This window comes from Ochotona princeps, chromosome 1 (genome assembly GCF_030435755.1).
Source record: "Ochotona princeps isolate mOchPri1 chromosome 1, mOchPri1.hap1, whole genome shotgun sequence".
In the NCBI taxonomy this organism is placed as follows: Eukaryota; Metazoa; Chordata; class Mammalia; order Lagomorpha; family Ochotonidae; genus Ochotona; species Ochotona princeps.
The window spans coordinates 66709736-66730829 of NC_080832.1; the positions used below are offsets into that span (position 1 = coordinate 66709736).

The window sequence follows — 21094 nt, forward strand, 5'->3', positions numbered from 1 at the left end:
TATGTCTTTATGGACAAGTCTGTCCTATTGTTAAATATTCAGTTTATTGCATTTGCCAGTTGCTGAAACTTTATATCATTTCCAGTTCTTAGTTATCTGAATAATATTTCTATGAATATACACATTGAAGTATTTATATAAACCAGTATTTTTATATCTTGTGGGTAGGCGACTGAGAATGGCATTGGTGTATTGTAGGGTAGCTTTAGATTTAACTGTTAAAAAAAGAAGCTTTTTTTGAAGTACTGTAATGTTTTGTCTACAATGTATAAGAATTTAATTTATCTGTCTTACATTATAAACATTCTAGTATGTGTCAGATGATGGCTTGAGCAACAAAATTCTTTACATAAGAAGGGAGTTTGCATCAAAAGATTATTTTATCCATTTACATAACATAAACTAAGTGTCAGAAACACTCATGATGGAGTTGTTCCTTACTTTGTACAAATTGGAGACCTTATATTTACTTTGTTATGTCTCCAGTATAAAATGGTAACACTAAATAAAGTTATTTGAAGTTGCTCTTTAAAAATTAGTGAATTCATATCTGTTAGAGTGCCATTCATATAATTTAATAGATACCAGTTCTCACTGGAAATCTGTTTAAGTGATCTAATGGGATCCTTCAGATCATGTCTATGGTTTCTTTGAGTTTTCCACAAGTATCCAGTCCTACAGGCCAAATCCCTAGAAAGTAACCCATGGGTGTGGCAAAATAACAAACGTTTTTCCTACCTAACATTTAAATTTACTAAATGGGAGTTTAGTAGTGCCATAAATAGCCTTGTAAATTTTAATTTAAATATCATGCATTTTGCTCATTATATCTAGTACATTAACTTAGGGAATGTCAGTGAACTCCATTGATGCTTTTAGTTCATATTTAGAAGAGAAATTGTGTGAGAGAATCCAGTGAAATGTATGTCCTCCTTCTCCAACGAATTTGGAATATGACAGTGACAGACCCATATAGTTTTCTTCCTATTAGCAAGTTTTTCTTCCTATGTGTTAACATGTATTTTAGGGCAAGAAGATAAATTTTGAAGCTTTGTTTCTCAGAAAAGGGAATGTGGTGAATAAGAGGCAAACGAAAGTTTGCTAGAGCTTGCTGGAAAGGTTGAATTTCCTAGCTTAAGCATTGAGCATTCTGCATTACTTTTCATTTCTCTGTGTGGGCATCATGGATCTGATAGCTACAGTAACTAGTGGAGCAGTTATTTTGCAACATGAGGAAAAAGTACTGAGAATAAGCTTTACATTGTTGAACTGCTGAAAAAACAATGCAGTGGTTTAGCCAGCTTTTCATTAATACCAAGTATGAGAAGAGGTTATTTATGAAAGAATGGTTCATTATGGCTTGCATTTTTGGAGGTTGAGTCCAAAATCATGTAGCCCATTGCTTTAGGTATCTGGTGTTCCCAAAGGATGACAAGAACGTAGTGGTAGAGAGAGATGAAAAAATGTACTCATCTTTCAGAACTAACCCTCTTGGAGAACTATTTTGTGAGGACATACTTCAGTGACCTAAAGTTCTCCCAGGGGACCCATTTAACTAGACAATATAATCAAATCGAGTCTCCACCCTAAGCCTTTAATCATAAACATTGGTCCATTAACCATTAAAGTAAGATTTTGGGAGACAAGACACCAATATATAAGCATTTGAAACACAGCCAAACTATTGTCCAAACCATAACATACAGAAACATCCTCTTTGTATAATACAATATACTATTTACATGAAAAAAATAAAAACAGCAAAGTATGATTTCTTTGGTTTTCCTACTTGCACTCAGACAACTAGTTCAAAGAAAGACAAAGTGTTTCTGAAGAAAACTCAAATATTTCATCTTCCGCTTCCCATATTACCCTTGCTATATAATCCCTCATCTCATGCTTTGCATAATAGCAGCCATGTGAACATATGTAACCGTCTTTATTTAGAAAAACAAAGAGACAGATATAGTCCCCACGTCGTAGATTCCTGTTCTGATTGATAGAAAGTGGAAAATCTAGATGTTGTATTTCTAGTTAGTTGTTGCTGTTTCCTTGTGGGTGGGGAACTATTGAGGAATGAATTTATAGCTGTCAGTGTAGCAAGAGAACAAGAGAGATTTCCAAAGACACCAAGGAATTTTTGATTGATGTCTTTTTTCTGGCTGAGAAGAACCGTAGTGTTGGGAGGAGTCATGATGATCTTAATTTCTAAGCTGGAACAACTATATACAACTGTAATTACAAGCATATTTCATTCATCGCATTGGTGTTTCTGTTTTGCATAGTTGCTAGTTTCAAAACAGAATTGTTTCTTTACAAATGTAAAATATTTTAACAATATTCTAGGTCAAATACATATTGTGGGCTGACTTGGCAATCTGCTATTTATAATATTGTTTGTGCAGTAAATGAAATCCAGGGGACAATTTAAATTACAGAGCAACTTTTGGAAACAAACCTTTTCATGTATCAGTAACTCTATGTATAACTATTCATTATAAGCCTGATAATTTCTCACTGCACAAAATTGAGTCCAGGGTATGAACTGGCTACTTTAGAGCCATTCTAGGAAGTTATATTAATTGTATATTCATACTAAAATATAGTAAATTAATGCCACATTATAATATGGTTTCATACAGCATTAAGAATTTAATGCAATTTTCATTTATGTCTAACTTTCCAGTCAGTAACTTTTAGCTTATGGAACAACAGTGTTAAAATACTCCTGCAATCTGCAAAGCTCGACAAAAGGTATTTTGTAGATACATTAAAATAAATCCTTATTCCGTAGTAAGTTCTTGCAATAAAGTAACAAGTCTTGATAAACATTGATAACTTTGTATTTCATAATATGAATTTGTTGAGTTTATACTCTTACAGTTGTAATGTATTTAGGATGTCTGGAATAACTGAGGTGGTAACATTTTTTCACTATTTTAAATGAGGTGATGGTAGTGACTCTTGATCTACTTTAGGTTTCTTTCCTTTTCTTATGCTCTTGTTCTTCTTTCTTATTCCTTTCATTCTCTTTTGCTTTCTTTTCCTTATTTTCTCTTCTGCTCTTTCTTCGATAATCCAGTTCTTAGTAGGATGGCGAATTAAAATCATATTAATTCTGAGGAGCATCAAAATAATGATTTTGGAAAATAAATGAAAAATAACTGGATAGTATCCTTTCTAAGTACAATTTTGCCAAGCGCAATTTATGGAAATAAATTTGCATGGAAGCAGGGGTTTCAGACCCCTACCAAATACATTCAGTAACAATTTATACCACTTGGGAAGAGGCATTTGGGTTAGTAAAGATGCCTGCATCCCACATCATAGTTCAAGAGTTGAATCTGGTTCCATCCGCTTACTCCAGCCTCCCATCAGTACCCACTGTGGGATGCAGCAGTGATGGACCAACTAGTTGTATTCCGGTCAGGCACATCAGAAACTAAGATTGAATTCCTAGCTCCTGATTCTCACCCAAGCTTAGGCATATTTCTTAATTGAACCAGAGGATAAAATTTTCAATGTCTCTTGCTCCTTTCTCTCTCTCTCTCTCTTCTTCTTCTTCTTCTTCTCTGCTTCTTTCTCTACCCACTCTGAAATTTGAAACATTTAAAATAAACAGAGCTTGAGATCAATGGCAGCAAAAATAATGAGTTTAATTAGCCACATAATGATATATGCAAATTTATGGAAAAATCACTATATACATTACTACATTGGAATGCATGTATCATTTTGGAAAGCAGAGCAAAAGACAGGGTGACAAAAAAGGCCAAGTCTGGCCAAAGCTAAAACCAAGCAGCAGGAACTCTATCTGCATGCCCTGTATCTATCAGGGGTCCTACTACTTGCAACATGATTCCCTGCCTACCTAGGCTCATTAGCCAGAATCGGATCAGAACTGGAGCAGCAAGGTCTTAAAGAAGCTGCCAAAAATCATAAGTGGCAGCTTAAACATCAGAGTAGTCCGGAATCTGCCCCAGACATCAGTAATTTTAATACTGACAAAACAAACACACAGTGTAACGCCGAATATTTTTGAAATGCTGGTCATGTGCCAGGAATGTTTATCAGTTTTATGCATGTATTTATAAGCTTCAGTTTCCATAACAATCCAATTATGAAATGTGCACGTTGATTATTCCTGTTATAAATCTGAGAAAACAAGGCACAAGAAAGTTGAGTTTCTTACCCAGGATCACACAGAAAATAAGCAGTGAAACTCACATGCAAACACAGATGACTTCTTGGACTCAAGCCTTTCTACTGCAAGATTCCACTCCCCTTTCAGACCATAACTTCAAAGGGGCATTGGAATGGGCAAGGAGATAGACAAGCACAATAATTAATACTAAATTCGCTGAAACAGAGGAAAAATCATTCAATGAGACAATAGAGAAAATGTTAAACCCAATTTTGACCTGTGTTTGTTCTTACATAATTGCTGTGAAGTTATCTCTCATTGATTATAGATACATTAGCAACATCATTGATAGATAGTTGCACTAGTCAAACACTGAATTACAAGTTGTTTTTTAACACTAGGAAAAATGTTTTTGAGTGTTGATCTTTACTGCCAACCAAAAAATTGCTCACACTTGGCTTATCTTTCATCATGCTTTACCGCTTTTAAGGTTTATACATTCACATTCTGTTTTTTGATTTAAAATATCCCAAGGAGATAAACAAAAATGGTCCCATCATCTTTGCAATCCATAGAACTTTTTGTTTATTCTTTAATCAGCCAAGCAAAATTAACTACACTGAAGTTATTAATGCAGGCAGCTCTCATCAGAAATCAATGAAAAATGCTGTTAGAGTTGTCTTGCCTTCTTACATTTTACATGTAATGTTGAAGAGTACTTGGTGTAATTTGAGGATACTTTTAAGAATACATGGCTACTCAGCATGCCAGTGTATAACACATAAGTAGCATGTACCACACAGAAATTCATTAAAGAGGCTGCAAAAACATAAAAGAATGGGAAGAAAGAAAGCAAAATTGTTTCTTTCATCAAAAAAAGTCTTGCTATGAAAACAGCCAGCTGAGCAATAAGAGAAAGTGCTTACTGATGTAGCTGATGTACATCTGACATGAGTTTCTCATCCTCTCATAGATCAGCAACTTGCAGCTGCATGTTGAGTAGCCAGTATGCACTTTGAGTGACATTGTTCTAGAATATTTTGAATAACTATATTTACCCTCACTTGTGTTTGAAACTTTAAATGCCCTCATTTTGCCTCTTCAGTCCATATAACCTTACCCCCCTCTTTTCACCCGCAGGTACTATACTGCTGTGAAATGTCAGCATTTTTCCTAAAACTAATAAATTTAAAAACTTTTTCTTTTGCTGTCCAGTGGAGTTTAGAAGGGGAGTGTTTAGCTTAGTAGTTAAGATGTCATTTTGTGGGACCAACACAGTGACATAGCAAGCTAAGCCTCCATCTGTGGCATTTGCATCCCATTTGGGCTCCAGTTCGAATCTCAGCTGCTCCACTTCCTTTCTAGCTCCCTACTTAAGACCTGGGAAAGCAGTGAAAAATGGCTCAAGACCTTGGGCTCCTGAACCCACATGGGAGACTTGGATGCACTCAGCTCTGGCTCTTGCAGCTAACTCAGGAGTGAATAAGCAGATAGAGAATCTCTATCACCTGCCTTTCCAGTAAAAACAAATAAATCTAAAATAAGATGTCACTTTAAGCCATCATCTTATATTGGGGTTCTTAAGTTTCAGTCTCTACCATTCCAATGTCATGCTAATCGAATCAAGGTGCAGCTGATGACAACTCAAGCACTTGTTCCCTGACCCCAATGACATACATCCACATTAAATTCCTCTTCCTTGCATTAGTAGGAGTGAGCAGTGAATCAGTGAATGGAAGATCATTCTCTTTCTCAGTGTCCTGTTACCTCTGTCTCCGCTTTTCAAATGAAACCAACACCTATTTTATCTCTATGGCCATACCACCCTGAATGCACCCGATCACGTCTGATCTCAGAAGCTAAGCAGGGTTGGACGTGGTTAGTACTTAGGTGGGAGACCAACAGCTGTTCTACAGATAACTATTTTGATCTGAAACTTGAAATTCATGTGGATGAGCTGTTTTCCAAAAGTCCATGGATAATGCATATTACATGGCTTTCAAAACATTTTTTTCACCAAAATAAAGTTTTCTTTCAGTTCCATTTTTTTTTCAAACTTTTTAAAGTCCCTGCAGCTGTTTTGGAGTATTTATATTGACCAGAAGTTTTACAATTGACCAGAAGTTTTATTGCATCGTAATTTTTGCAATGGAGAATGATCATACTGTTAAAGGTGTGGCAAAGTAGACAATATATATGCTTACAGTAGGTTATGATGCAGTTAATGAAAGATCAATACAGCTTCCTACTTGTAAGCTAATAGAAGTTATACAATACAGAATAAATAAACTTTTTTAGCTGTGCAATTAAAGGTAATATTCATCAGCAAATGCCTGGATTATCTCAGGAACCATATGAAAGAAACTGCTAATAACTGTTGCTTTGAAGAAAGGCACATCTGTGACATGGAGTCTAATTTGGGAATGAGTCTCATTTTTATCTCATTGGCGGTTTTCAATCTTATAGCATCTACATGCATTTGCCATTTTTAAAATGACTAATCTTTTCTGACATCTGGAGGTTCTAACACCAGTACCTACTGAGCAGATCTCTAAATGTCTTTTAATCATTATCTAACCAAACATAACAGCCTGGCACATCAGGGATTCTCAATAAATATTAAATGAAGGATTGATTGCTCAGCTTTCTTCCTGCTTTGTCTGCTTTTTAAAAGGGTCAGAAGATAGAATTATTGCAATGTAGTTGAAGAAAAAAACTGGAAGTGGGGATTTAAAAATGTGAATTGACTTTGAAATCTGCTAGTTTCTGAGGGTGGTACTAAATTTCTGTAAGGTTCAGGTTGTTCACTGATAAACTACAGAAAACAATAATATCTCATAAGGCTATCATAGGAAAGAAAAGTACTAACTGGTAAAGATAGGTGATAGGTAGGTAGATAAATTCTGAAAACTCTAATGGCATATAAAAATATCATATTACATGCATAATTGTAAATTTAAAAAAACCTCCTGATAGAACAAAACTAAAAAAAAATAGCAAAAATAAACTGAACTGTTGATTAAAAGTGAATGATATAAATGATTCCATGTTAAGGACTCTTTAGTCTTTCTGAATCATCCTATTCTCTCATCAGTTAATCACTCACAGGGGAATTAGACTTGTATGAGCAGCACAGCTAGTTCTGGAAACTAATTTAGAACTATTTTTTCCATAGTTGTAGTTCATTTATATTTTTTTTTAAAATGCATTTATTTTCATTGGAAAGATAGATGTATAGAGAGAAGAAGACACAGAGAGAAGGATCTTCTATCCACTGGCTCACTCCCCAAATGGCCGCAGTGGCCAGTACTGTATTGATTTGATCTGAAGCCAGGAGATAGGAGCATCTTCTGGATCTCCCTCATGGGTACAGGCTGCCATGGCTTAGGGTCTTCCCTCGTTGCTTTCCCAAATCATAAGCAGGAGTCTGAATGGGAGGTGGAGCAACTGGCGTGTGAACTGGCCCAATTTTATCCTGGCACTTGCAAGGCGAGGATTTGCCCATTGAGTCAGCTGTCAGCCTGTTTTGCCCTGCATTTCCTTGTTATGTTTACATATATATACATATATATGTGTGTGTGCTATATATGTTATATGTATGTATATATATAATTTATTAAGACATACAAATTAACTTTTTATTATTGTATATTTTATTCAGCACTTTAACAAAGATTGGCAGTAGCCTTAATGCATGTTAAGGTCTATTGGCCAGTAATATCTTTCTGCACAGCCCTCATCTCTGTATCCATTGAAACATTACTACTTACAGATTTTCTAAGTGTTCACTTCTCAAGTACTTAATTAAATACCCAAATAATTAATTACTAGTTACCCAACTATAGCAAAGAAAAATTTATTCTCGGTAAGATTGTCAGAATCTTTTTACAATCATTGCTTAAAATAAAAGGGCAGTTCTTAGCTGAGTGGATTGAGGAATATTATTTCTTTTTTGGTGTTTGTTTAATGTATTTCATTACTGCATTGAAAATACTTTGACTTAACTCATATGTGTGCTTGACTGGGATCCTGTCCAGGACGCTTTCATGTTCCTGTTTTTGTCAACTAAATTTCGTACTCCTTTTTACACAAAACTGAGATTTTGACTTAAGTTACTCAAGTTGTCTTTTTGTAAATGTTCCTTGAGGCTATATATAAACACATCCAGTTACATACTTATGGAATTTTGTGTATATGTTTACACTTTGGATAGTGCATTACCTTAATTGGTATGCTAATTTTGAAAAAAAAATCAGTTCTTCTAGCATTGATGTATTTTCTGAACAGTTTGTTGCAAGATAATGGCTTATGTCTTAGCCTAGGATTATGCTTTTCTCAAATGAGATAGTTTGACAGATATCTACTTTTTATTGTCTTTTTATTATTATAAAACCAACAGATTCTGTGAATTCCATAACTCTTAGCTAAACTATATTACTTACTGTTCCTGATATATTAATGACTTTTTTCTAATGCCAGAAAATTTGAAGTTTAGTAAAATCATTTCATACATACTGTCACATACTCTAGAAATCTCTAGAAATGGAGTTGCTATATTTGAAAATAGTATACTGGGACACATAAGCTTAGAATGTAGTGTTTTGTTACTCAATAAATTTATATGGCTCTTTCTGTTCTTACGTATAAGAATTAAAAACATGCTGATAAGTGTAAGAAGTTTCAAAACTGTAAATATGAAATTCCTAAAAATACACACATTTTTTATTGTAAAAGATTGCTAAAAAGTGCTTCATGTTAATAATGCTTAGCATTTTTTTTTTAGTGAAGGGTTGTTATTCTCTTGCTATCATGTTATCATTTGACTGTATTCTAAAAATGTCTTCATTTTTACTTCTACATTTACCTAATGGAAATTCAACAAATGTCAAAAATACTACCATTTGGTGATGTTGTTTCATACCTACTGATCTATCTTTCCTCATTGTGTTATTTTAAAAAGTATATTTTTACACTTCTTTTTTTAAATTCAAATTCTGTGAGGTCATTTTAGTGTAGGTAAAATAATGACTGGTGAAAATAAATTGCTTTTAAATCCGATATTAAATCATGAGATTCATTAAAATTCTACCACAAAGGGAAAAAATATTCCTTCTTAATATATAATGGAAATCCTATAAAATTTTGTGCTTTGAGTCTTAATCAAGATTCAAATTCCTGTACTCCAAGCAATTCCGACACTAAGTTTGGTTTCCCTTGTTACTGAATTGGTATCACTAACCCTTTTCACATTCTTCATAGAAGTTTCTGTGGGTCTACGTACTTCTTTACTCTGTTGGTTGGTTCTACATTGCCACCATAACAACTTACCACACACACACACACTTACACATTAGATAGTGTTCATTTATTATATCTCATTTTTGTGCGTTGGAGTCTTTACCTGGGGAGGCCAAGTTGAATCCCCTGCTGATGTCTTCACAGACTAAATTCCTATTACCTGGTGTAACCTGATTCTCAGAAACTCTGGGGAAGATCCAATTCCAAGGTCATTCATGTTGCGATGGGACTGATGTCCCCATTTCCCTGTTTAGGGTTCCTATTTATCCCTATTTCCCCATATTTACTAGTGTGTCACACTTGACCACTTTGCAATGGTTGACTTGATTCCCTTTCAGGATTGGGACCCCTTTGATTTGTCCTATAACTTCTCTCTGACCCTGAATAGGGAAATGTCCATGTCCTTTCAAACTCTTGAGATTAAATGAGTCCACTGGGAAAAATCCAAGAGAATCTATCTTAATGTATATAACCATAATTATAACTACCATTTCCCTTTTTATCATGTAATTTAAAAACTGCTTTGTCTCCGACATTAGGGCATACATATTATTTTGGAGCCATTCTGCTTACTGTGCTGTTTAAGGACAAAAAAAAAAACCTGTAATTTCTCACTTAAAGTTTATTTTTTATATTTGAATATTTCTAAAAACTTGGGTGATAGGTGAATATTGATATTTGGTAGAGATTCTACTGAAAATTCATGTTAATTAGGTCCACTATATGCGATATTTGTTTTCTGTATTTTCTACTTTGAGACAACTATTATTGGTTGCTATTCCTTGGTAAAAGCTCAATCTTAGTTTGAATGTATTTTACCTTACTTTGATATTCATAAAAATTACAGTGTAAGTACCTTAACACATAATTGATTCTTTAAAATGGGCATTATTTAGTTGGATACATTTCTTTTTCAAAAATTAACTTCAGGTTGGATAGTTAATTAAGTACATCCGTATAAGAATGAGCAGGTGTAGTGAAATTGTTATGAGTTAATTTAGTAGAACAGATACATTCATCAGAGAAATCATTGTGTTTTAAGAGTAGCATTCATATATCTTTTTTCATTTTACTTCAATATATAACTTTATCTGAAAACAACTGACTTTGTTAGAATGTGATGAGATGAGAGATGGTTTTTGCTTGTAGGCTACATATCCTGTGTGCCATAGCATATTTCTTCCTAGCATATTGAACCCCAAGGGAAGTATAATCAGATTTTCTGTATTGAAACATTGTAAAAAGTGAAAGACAAAAAAAAAAAAGATTTTATCTAGCATGCAATTAATTCGTTCGTAAGGTGCAGGTACTGGCGCTTCAGTTTCTGACCCTCTTAAAGCATGTGACTTGATACAATTAAGAATTAAAGAGAAGGAAACAGACAAAAATCAGAAGTGAAGTCATTTACTGATAACGATTTTTGTGCGGAAGATGGAAACTACATTGCAGCATACAGTATTGCTTTCTATAAGTTTCAAGATATAATTTTCATTATATTTTAAGTGTCTTTTCCCTCAATCACCAATTACTATAATTTTGTTTACAAAAGTTTTTGTTTTTTGTTTTGTTTTGTTTTATCACACCTTGCCTGGTAGCCTGGTGGCTAAAGTCCTTGCTTTGAAAGCACCTGCATCCCATATGGGCATTGGTACAGGTCCCAGATGCTTCACTTCCTCTCTAGCTGCCTGTGGCCTGGGAAAGCAGTTGAGGATGGCCTAAATCTGTGTGGCAAACTCAGCTGGCTCCTGGCTTCAGATTGGCTCAGTTCCGGCCCTTGCAGCCACTTGGGGATTGAACCAGCAGATGGAAGATCTTTCTCTGTTTCTCCTTCTCTTTGTAAAGCTGACTTTCCAATAAAAACAAATAAATCTTTAAAAAAAAAAAAAAAGCGAAGTATCTGAACTTCTGCTGGTTTTGATAAAAAAAAAGTTATCTTCAATATAAAATTATTAGTGTGGTTTTAGCATGTTACTTGCAGAAATCAAGTCTCATTTTATACTGAAAACTTGCTTCAATGTATCATTACTGAACATATCAGATTTTAAGGCATATATGCATAAGAAAATTCACTATCTCCTGTCTCCTTTACTGTATCCTCAAGGGATAGAAACTAACCAAAGTGTGTTGAAGCTTGAAATATAGACACTAACGGATGTTACTTGAAAATGACCTTGAGAAAAGTATGCATATTACCTGTCTAATTGCTACCAACTTATTTTGAAATTTACACATGTATTATAAGTCTTGATTGGAGACCAGAAACCCAGTTAATCAATTCACTTTGCTAACCATTGCAGTATTTTTACCTGCGATGCATTCTGTTTTTTCTACTGAAGTACAAATACAGATTCTTCTGAAGGATTTGAAGGATTGTGCAGATGACATGAGGCCATTGATGATAATTTGTGAAGTACAATGCCACATTTGCAATTTAGTTGACAAGTATGTTTCCCACGGCTGTAGATCCAGGCAGCAGCCAGTTGAACAGAACAGTCCACTGAGAAATGCTAAGCATGTTCTAGGTGGAGAGCTGGAAATATGTCTCTTTCACAAGTTTTTCACTGCACATTGTAGGGTTTCCAAGTTGTGACTGAAAAGATGAATACTTCTTAAATATTTGCATGATTGAAAACATATCAGAAACATGCTTAGCCTCTAAATATGCTGTTGAATGCTTTTCAGCTACATTCCCTTCCAGGGAAAGTTGTCCCACTTAATCTGCCCCAATTATTTTTGTTACTGGGAGGAGGGGGTGGTCGTTCATTTTCTGTGTTTTTCCTTCAAAAGCATCGAGCCAGAAAGAATTGAAAAATGTATATTCTGGACATTGGTACAAGTAAACACTAAGAAGCGGAAGAAACAAAATAAAACCAAAGGGGTAAACATCAGGAGCTTGCTTAGATGGCTTTGGTCCCATATAATTGCTTTTCTGTCAGAAGGGTTATTAACAATTTCGGACGTCTGAAAATTAAATTAACAGCCTGAAAATATTTTACAGAATAAGATAGAGCATGATACATGAAACATAATGAGCTCACTGAAACTCAGCCAAGCCAGAGCAGCTACTCATTTAGACAGAGAAGACAACTAGTTAATCATCACCAAGCAAATTAGACAGAGCAAATTAGTTTCCTACATTCCACAGCCTAAGCTACCAAAAAGAGGATATGCCACTAATTAGAATGAAGAGACTCTAATCATATTATTATCCATGTAGAGTAAAAAACAAGATTGTAGTACTTTGCACCAGCCTGAAGTCTGTTATATATAAACTAATTATATGTACAAGGAGCTCTATAAGTATGCATGTGTTCATGTTCACATGTAAGTTGCAGCAGCTTTTACATTTTCGCACATCTTGACCTAATGAAGCATAAAAATTTTTCTCAAGGTTAATTGCAATTCTTCAGAAACACACATGCGCACATAGTCATGAAACAAAGTTTGATTCCTTTAAATGACAATTGAATAGCCATTTAACATGCTTTTTCTTGTGTATTCTTGTAATTTTTCTCATTTAAAAAGTGTATTACTGTTGCAAATGAAGTAAATGTTTGTACTTAGTTTACTACTAGATATTAATCTGAAATTATATTTCTGGTTTTAATTAGCATTCATTTATTTGGTTAACTGTCATTTTCAGCCCCACCATTTTCATTTTTCACTAACTTGAACAATGCTATCTTTTGCTGTTTGCACTTTAATTTAGATTTCTGTAAAGGTTTATGAGCAGTAATAAAGTCCTGTTTGAATATTCATTAGTTTCTGAATTGTAAGCTATCAAAAGGTGCTTTCTTTTACCTTAATGAAACTGGCACAGCATGGAACTGATCAGTTGTGACATTTGATTTGAGGCATCCAGTGAATTTTCTCATTGTTTATTGACACATCTTGTCCAAACAGCTCCCTCGCAAGTGAGCGGAGTAATGAAGGAGAGAGTGCTGCAGCGGAGTGTCGAGCTTTCCTGGCAGGAACCAGAGCATCCCAATGGAGTCATCACCGAATATGAAATCAAGTATTACGAGAAAGTAAGTGCTGAGAGCAGATTTAAAGTATGACGTGCTATGTACCCTGTGCCATCCTGCTGCACTGTAGGCTGAAACTGGTCATGCTGTCAACTCTTGGGAGCTTCTTCAATAGTTTGCATTTAGTTTTAGTTATGGTTAGTAACCATCTCTGTGGTTCTTTATTATAGATGTGATTGATATTTACTAAGTTTTCATGTTATACCCATAAAAATGATGTTTTATATGTATTTGTTTATTCAATTTCTGATATAAAATTAGATTACAATGAGCTGAAAACAGATGACAGAAACTCAAGTGCTGACTTTTTCATCTCCTTAAATTGGCTAAATTTTAGTTGAGTGATACATCTGAGTGTGAGTGCAGAGAGACAGAAAATCCTATACATAATCTTAGCCAATAGGCCAAAAAGCAGTATAGAAAATTCCTTCTTAAATTGCTATCAAGCCTCCAACTCACAGAATAACCAGACTCAATATATGAACATGGAAAATAATTACTATTGCTAGAGTAAAAATAGCTCTCAGTGTTACTAGTATTGACTTAGCTGACTTGGGTGAAGTGCTTAAAACACTTAGATAGTTTAACTATTTAGACAGATTTACACACATGAATGTTAGTCATAACACTTTGGAAAGACTAGTTGAGTTGCCCTAATGTAAAACGTTGAAATGCGTGTACTGTTTTAGCACCAGATATATTCTTTTCATTTGAAAACAACCTAATATTAGGTTGGTTTACTATTCATGTTAATCTTAAATATTTTAATTACTTACTTAGCAAACTCATGAATTCATAACCAAAGTTTTATTTTCTTTGTCTCACTTTTTTGCAAGGGAATGCTTTTATTTTGCCACCAAATTAGTTAGTAGTGGAATCATGGTTTCTGATTCTGTTTTTGTTGTATTTGTATTCTAGTGAGTTGTAATAGTGTCAATCCTTCCTGAAATTGTATCAGATGCAAAAACCGTAATACGTATTTTGACAATTATGTTCAGTGGAGTGAAATTTCATACAGTACAAACTGGAAAGCTGTGACGTGTATCCACACAAATACTTAATTTTTTATTTGGTAAGATAGAGAATACATCTGTATTCAGCGAATTTATACATTAATAATTATTGGGAAACACAATAGAACTGCAATGTTTTCAAGCATGTGATTTGCATATCATTGTACCATCTGTTATGACTGTGCATAATTCTTTTGAAGTAAGCACATCTTAAAAATTACCAACGTTCTTAAAGATTTATTTGAAATAGTTACACAGAGAGAGGGAGAGACAGAAAGAGAGAAATCCCTTCCATTTCTGTTCGACTCCCCGGGATCCAGGAGCATCCTCGGAGTCTTCAAAGCACTTGGGCCATCTGCTGCTAGTTTTCTAGCAAGATCTTGAACTGGCTGCCAGAGTGGATGCAGGCTTTGCAAGTGTCATCTTAACCCACTAGGCCACAATGCTGGTCTGAATCCTGAGTTTCATACATGATTATGATCACATTTCATTTCTTCTAAACTGACCTAATTATGTGTTTACATTTTTGCCAACATCATCGTGATCTCTGATCAATCTGGCTAAAGTTCCAGACTTCAACAAATAATTTCTTTGCTTCATAATGTTTGATAAAGCTTTTTATTATAGAATGAATAAAAAATTGTTTAAAATGATATACTATGAAGTGAAATTTTTATATTTTAATCAAAATAGGGTGAAACCTAATGAATGTTTACACTTTCTTCCTTTAAATATTGTCTTCATGAAATTTTCTGAATGTTTTAATTTTAGTATTTATTTCAAGTAATTATATAACAACATAACTCATGCTTGGAAGATGAAATGTTATGTAAAAACATAACTGTAGTATTTTAATAAATGTGCATGAACTTTACTTTCATATCCAAAAAATAAATTTAAAGTCATTAAAATTTTATAATAGCATAAATCATATTTTAATTCTTACATTAACAATTTTTGTTAACAAATGTCCATTCAATGCAGAATGATTTTATTCTATAGGAATTGAAAATTGCTATGGCAGGATGATGGTTGTATTAAACTGAATTATGTGATTTCATGATTCTTAATTTGTAGCACATTTTTTTCATTTGCTGAAGAACATTCAGGAAAAAAATAATTCCGAGAACTATGTTACAATATAAAGTCCTTTACAAAACCGTAAATTCCTAGGTATACTCCGGTGGTGCTTACTGCAACATCTGATTATATTATGGCTAAGTAGATCTCATCTCCGTGCCATGTGCCAACAGAACAAAAGTTGAAAACATCATTAACATTTTAACTTAATTGTTTGTCTTTGAAATTTATAAACCAAAATTGGTAGTTTCACACTTTTTTGTTTTATAACAGAAATGACTCGACATTATATTATCTCACAAAACAGCCTCTATAAAAGCACTGCTGAATATGGATATAAATTGCAAGAATTAGTTAATGCGTTTCTGGTTGCTATCACAATTAACTATTCCCTGTAAATATCTCTCCCAGGATCAAAGGGAAAGGACCTATTCAACATTAAAAACGAAGTCCACCTCGGCATCCATCAATAACCTGAAACCAGGAACAGTGTATGTTTTCCAGATCCGGGCTTTTACTGCGGCTGGTTATGGAAATTACAGTCCCAGACTTGATGTTGCTACTCTGGAGGAAGCTACAGGTAAAATGTTTGAAGGTAATTACCAGTTTTGGTTTGAATTCTTACTCTCATTAATTCTTGCCTATTTTTCCAGTATTGTAAATGATAATCAAGATAAATTTTACTTGCAAAGTAAAATTTATGTACATCAATGTATGCCGTTCCTCAAAGATATTCAGAAAAGCAGTTTCAAATTTGTTGTTTTATTCAGGATTGTTAAAACTGTAATTAGCAAGTTAATCTCTTTGACCCATACTGGACTTAAATTTAAATTATTTAAATTTAAATGGAGAAGTTAGAAAAGGAAGCACAGTTCATTCAACTGATCTGTTGAGTCCAAAATATTTTTTGTAGACTCGAGAATGAGCTTTCAGTGAGCGTAGCCATCAAAGGTCCACTTCCATTATTCCAGATGGGCATGGGAGGAGACAGGTGGTGATGTTAAAGTTATATGACTGCGTAACTTCACTGTTTAACATCTAGCTCAAAAAGTCTCAAATGAAACACTTTAATTATTCATAAAACATTTTGATTCCATTTATGTAAATAATATATTTTGTTACATACCATATTTGGAATTCAAAGTGGAATCTTAAAAACGCACCTACATTTTACATTTTACAAGTCTACATCTTGACTTCTAGAAAACTTAGCTGTGCTCTTATGAGCAAATAAGTGTAAAGGGGGCAAATGACATTTTAGTTATTATGTGAAATAACTTTGACCTTCAGGATTCTGCAGAAAACTTGAGGAACAAGTTTCTCTTCTTGGAGAACAATTGAGGTAGCCCAGGGTATAAGGATAAGAATTAAGAATATACATATACATAACACAAATCATCCTCTCAGTCTGTAGGATAGTCAGAGGGAGACTGGGAGACAAACTTTGGCCATAGAATTAAGTTCTGGCAGAGTACATGCCTCAATGTAAGCAGCACTTTAGGGAACTTGTGCCAGGAAGCAAAGCAAGAGGAAAGATCATGCTAAATCCGAGGAGTGACATGAAAACTATTTGAAATGAGAAGTTTAGCTTATTATTCCATTGTACATGCTCGAATCCTCTGTGTGGCATTGAAACTATGGGTTTTGTAATTTTTGAACAATAATATTATTTTTTGAAATCTACATTGAAATTATAAATGAAACAAAAATATTAACAGTAAAAGTCAACTATGTACAAATTGTAGTGTAGTCCTAATGATAAATAAACATATAAATCATTATGCCCCAATTTTGATTCCTCATTCAACTGAGTTCATTTTTCTCACTTGAGCTGTATTCTGAAGATAAGGAAAGAATTCAGCCTCAGACAATGTAAGAATTAGAATCATGGGGTACATTGAATGAATGAAAGAACTTCTACATATGTATTTGTAATCTTTCATCTTGCATAGAACTACTACATTACTTTTTCCTCTTACTGTACATGAAAAATCAAGTACATAAGAAGACAATACACAAACATCCTTAAAATCAGCCTGTTATATAAAAGGGTGTAATTTCAGAATTTGAAACCTGATATTTTCTTTTATAATTTTTGTTAGGTTCCTCTAGAAAGCAAATTGACAAATGCTTAATTAGGGCATGTGTGTATAAACCCCTTGCTCTTAGACCAGAGATATTTTTTAGTTTTTTTCTTTTCTATCATAGGAGCTATCGCTTGTTAGCATAAGTATGTGTACAAAACTAAGACATAAGTTGTCAAATGGAAACAGAAAGAAACTAGAAAAAGGCTAACTGAATAACTTTACAGTGCATGTTTTGGAGAGCTAAACTGTTCCTGTATGTGTCTGTCTTCTCTAGAGACCCAGTCTCTTGCTGCCAATAAGGAAAGATATTTTCCATTCTGCTTTTAAAAATTACACCTGTTAATTGTTTCAGAAGTAAGCACTCTGTATTAATCTGATGCTATGTATTATTACTTGATATTTGAACCAGATAATTAGTAGCAATGTATGTTTTTACTGTTTCATGTGATTGATGATTTTACAAGCTAGTATTGAAAATATAATACTTTGAGGTATTACCATATGGAAAAAATACTGATTTAGAAAAACTGAAGTGAGAAAGTTTGAATTACTTTGAAGAATTTTGAATCATAGGCTTTCATAAAGGACATAAAACATACTTGTTTCCAAAGAAACTCTCTAAAAACTTCAGCTGGGCTTGCCTTGGTGAGCACAGGAAACTGTATGCAACTAGTTAATGATAAAATGCTTTTAAAGAAAAGCTTGCTTCTTTGTAATTAAGCAACCCCTCCGTACCTCTCAAATACGTTTAGTGCATACTTTATTGAAATGTATACAAATAATCTTCACTAAAATATAGAGGAATGTAAATTTATGAAGTTTTAATATCAATATAGAGTTTTATGTTGTGTATAAATAGCTAAGGTAAAAAAAATTCAGTGTATTACAATATGTCTTAAAAATATATAGGTTGTTGATTTTGCTCCTATTTTACATACCAGATGAATAGGCATAGATAGATCAAGTGCCTTGCAAGAGATATATAGGAGTTTATCGACACTAGCAAGTGCAATATTTCTATAACTTGATTTATAACTAAGCTTTCCACAGCTAAGCAGCAAAATGGTTTTCCATAAGGCATTGGGAAGTTTCTTTAGTAGTTGGGAGAACTAAAAGAGATGAAAGTGTTGTTGTTACTACTTCCTTAAATTATAAAAGTAAAATTTACTAAGATTTATACAGCTACACTGTAATGACTAAAACCAAAAGGGACTTAACCAGAATAATTAATATTTTATTTAACCTCCATAGTGTCTGCATAGTATCAAATGTTCTAAGCCTGAGTATTGTGTTTATAGCTACAGCTGTCTCCAGTGAACAGAATCCTGTGATTATCATTGCTGTGGTTGCTGTGGCAGGAACCATCATCCTGGTGTTCATGGTTTTTGGATTCATCATTGGAAGAAGGTAGAATATAAAGTTGTTCTAATCTCTACAAAAAAACTAATCATTTTCATAGTTATTTCAACCTATTTTTGATCTAGTATTATAGGAATTTTAAATAATAAACATCAGTATTCTTTGAAACAAAACTTTAGAGGTCAATAAAATGACATTCTCTGATGATCAAACCAATATGAGTTTGATTACTGTTATTAGTTTGAGAATCAGTGTTATAACTTCTGTTGGATAAATTTTTATTGATTTTTTTCTGGGTTAGAATTTCATAATGAATGGAGAGGATACTTGGCAAAATGTTTATTCTTTATTAGATTAAAAAACTTGAAAACATTTAAAATTACATTTTTTCAGAAAGTATTATAAGCAGAGATTCACTCATTGATAAATCGAATTACACAAAACAATTCTTGTTTTGTCTCGCACAAATATTTTGTATTTGTAAGCACGTGAGCTGCTGTATCATGCCTAAATGAGCTCATAAATACAGAAATGAGGGGTTTTTTTTGTTTAGTTCTTCTTTCTAAGTATGTTTCTAAGTGCTCAGGATTGCACTGTAATAAATTTTAAATACATAAAGAACATTGATTGACTGTCACCATTTGCTTTCTCTAGGCATTGTGGTTATAGCAAAGCTGACCAAGAAGGGGATGAAGAACTTTACTTTCATTGTAAGTGTTTGGTTTTTCTTTATCATTATATACCCCAACTAATACAGAAACCTGGTTATCAGTATTGGTATGAACACAAAATTCCTAATAAATCACACCTGAAGTCGTATGAGCTCAAAATATTGCTTTAAACATTTGAACAAGATATTAACAGTGAAGGTTATGAGATGTGAATTTTAAAAAATTGGATATATTCAGAAATGTAACGTAGCTGCAGGATATCAGCACAGTTTACATCAAAATTTCTCCTTTTACATTTTTTTCCATGTATTTCTGATTATTAAAGTAATATCCCATTGAACTTACTTACTTGTTCTGACAATAGAATATTACTTTAAAGTAGCCTAAAAGGCTACCTGCTAAGAAGCCTCTTTCTCTTCAGCTACTATCCAGTGTCTATTACTGAAGAGATATTCCACGGAATGTGAATAGGATAGCCATGGGATGCTGATGTTCTCCCATGTCTTCCCACGGCCTAAGTTATCCGCTAATGTTCCTTTCAGAAATCATATTCAGAAAGGTACATAGATACCCAAGGTATATGGACACGAACGCTATTATTTTCATTAGTGTTGATGGCAAGTAAACACAAAACACTGGAACTTTGTGCAGATAATAAGACCTAACACTCAAACGATGTGTTTACATATTGATATTCTTAGCTATACCTATTATTATTTTTAATCCTTGAAAACGTTAAACAATAACTTATTTTCTTAATGCCTATCATCTTGACTAAATTTTTACAGATTTCTCATAATTGAAACAAGGATTACCTTTTTATTGCAAGATTTATCAAATTCTCCTGTCAGTAGTAAAGAAATTATTATCACTTACTTATTGTAAAGTACTATGTAAACACCAAGCAAGAGTGGTTCATATTTTTAAAGCTCAAATGGCTATGTGTGGTTTAAATACACAAACTGTGGGTGCTTTTGTTAACGTTCCTACATTTCTTCTATGTATTGGTATCCCTTGGGTCTATGGTTACCTTGATGTTAATTTATGAAAGAAAACCTCAAATTTAAAATGGAATGCGGTAGAATTTCAGCTACTGAATGCAGGAAGGTACATGGAATACTGCAAATGGAAGTAAAAATGTTACCAAAGGTGGCTTTGTCAAGAGGTTTAAACCTCAAGGTCCCTCATTTTCATGAACTGCTTTCCCAGCCCAGCAGTTGCCTAGTCATTTTGTGTATATAATTATATATCACTTTCGTAAAGAGGGTATCCCAGATTGTATGATGTTCAAGCCTCAAAAAATTTGAATCTATCCCTGATTGATTGAATTCAAGTGATCCTGCTACCCTGCCTGGGAATATATGATAGGGTCACACTATCCAAACATTCTGTGGTTGATTTCACAGAGATTTTCCTG

At 33.6% G+C, this 21094-nt stretch overlaps 1 protein-coding gene across 6 annotated transcripts in view; it reads left to right on the forward strand.

The window, feature by feature from the left end:
- The window catches only part of EPHA7 (EPH receptor A7), a 152955-nt gene that overhangs the window by 111205 nt on the left and 20656 nt on the right, over positions 1-21094 (forward strand). For 3 of the 6 annotated variants that reach the window (XM_004580377.3, XM_004580374.4, XM_004580375.3), the window contains exons 6-9: positions 13346-13470; positions 15972-16155; positions 18946-19054; positions 19661-19716. In XM_004580377.3, coding sequence (XP_004580434.1) covers positions 13346-13470; positions 15972-16155; positions 18946-19054; positions 19661-19716 — 474 coding nt within the window. The remainder of the gene's footprint in view (positions 1-13345; positions 13471-15971; positions 16156-18945; positions 19055-19660; positions 19717-21094) is intronic. The other 3 variants (XM_004580376.4, XM_036494213.2, XM_058660762.1) reach the window with 1 other exon arrangement.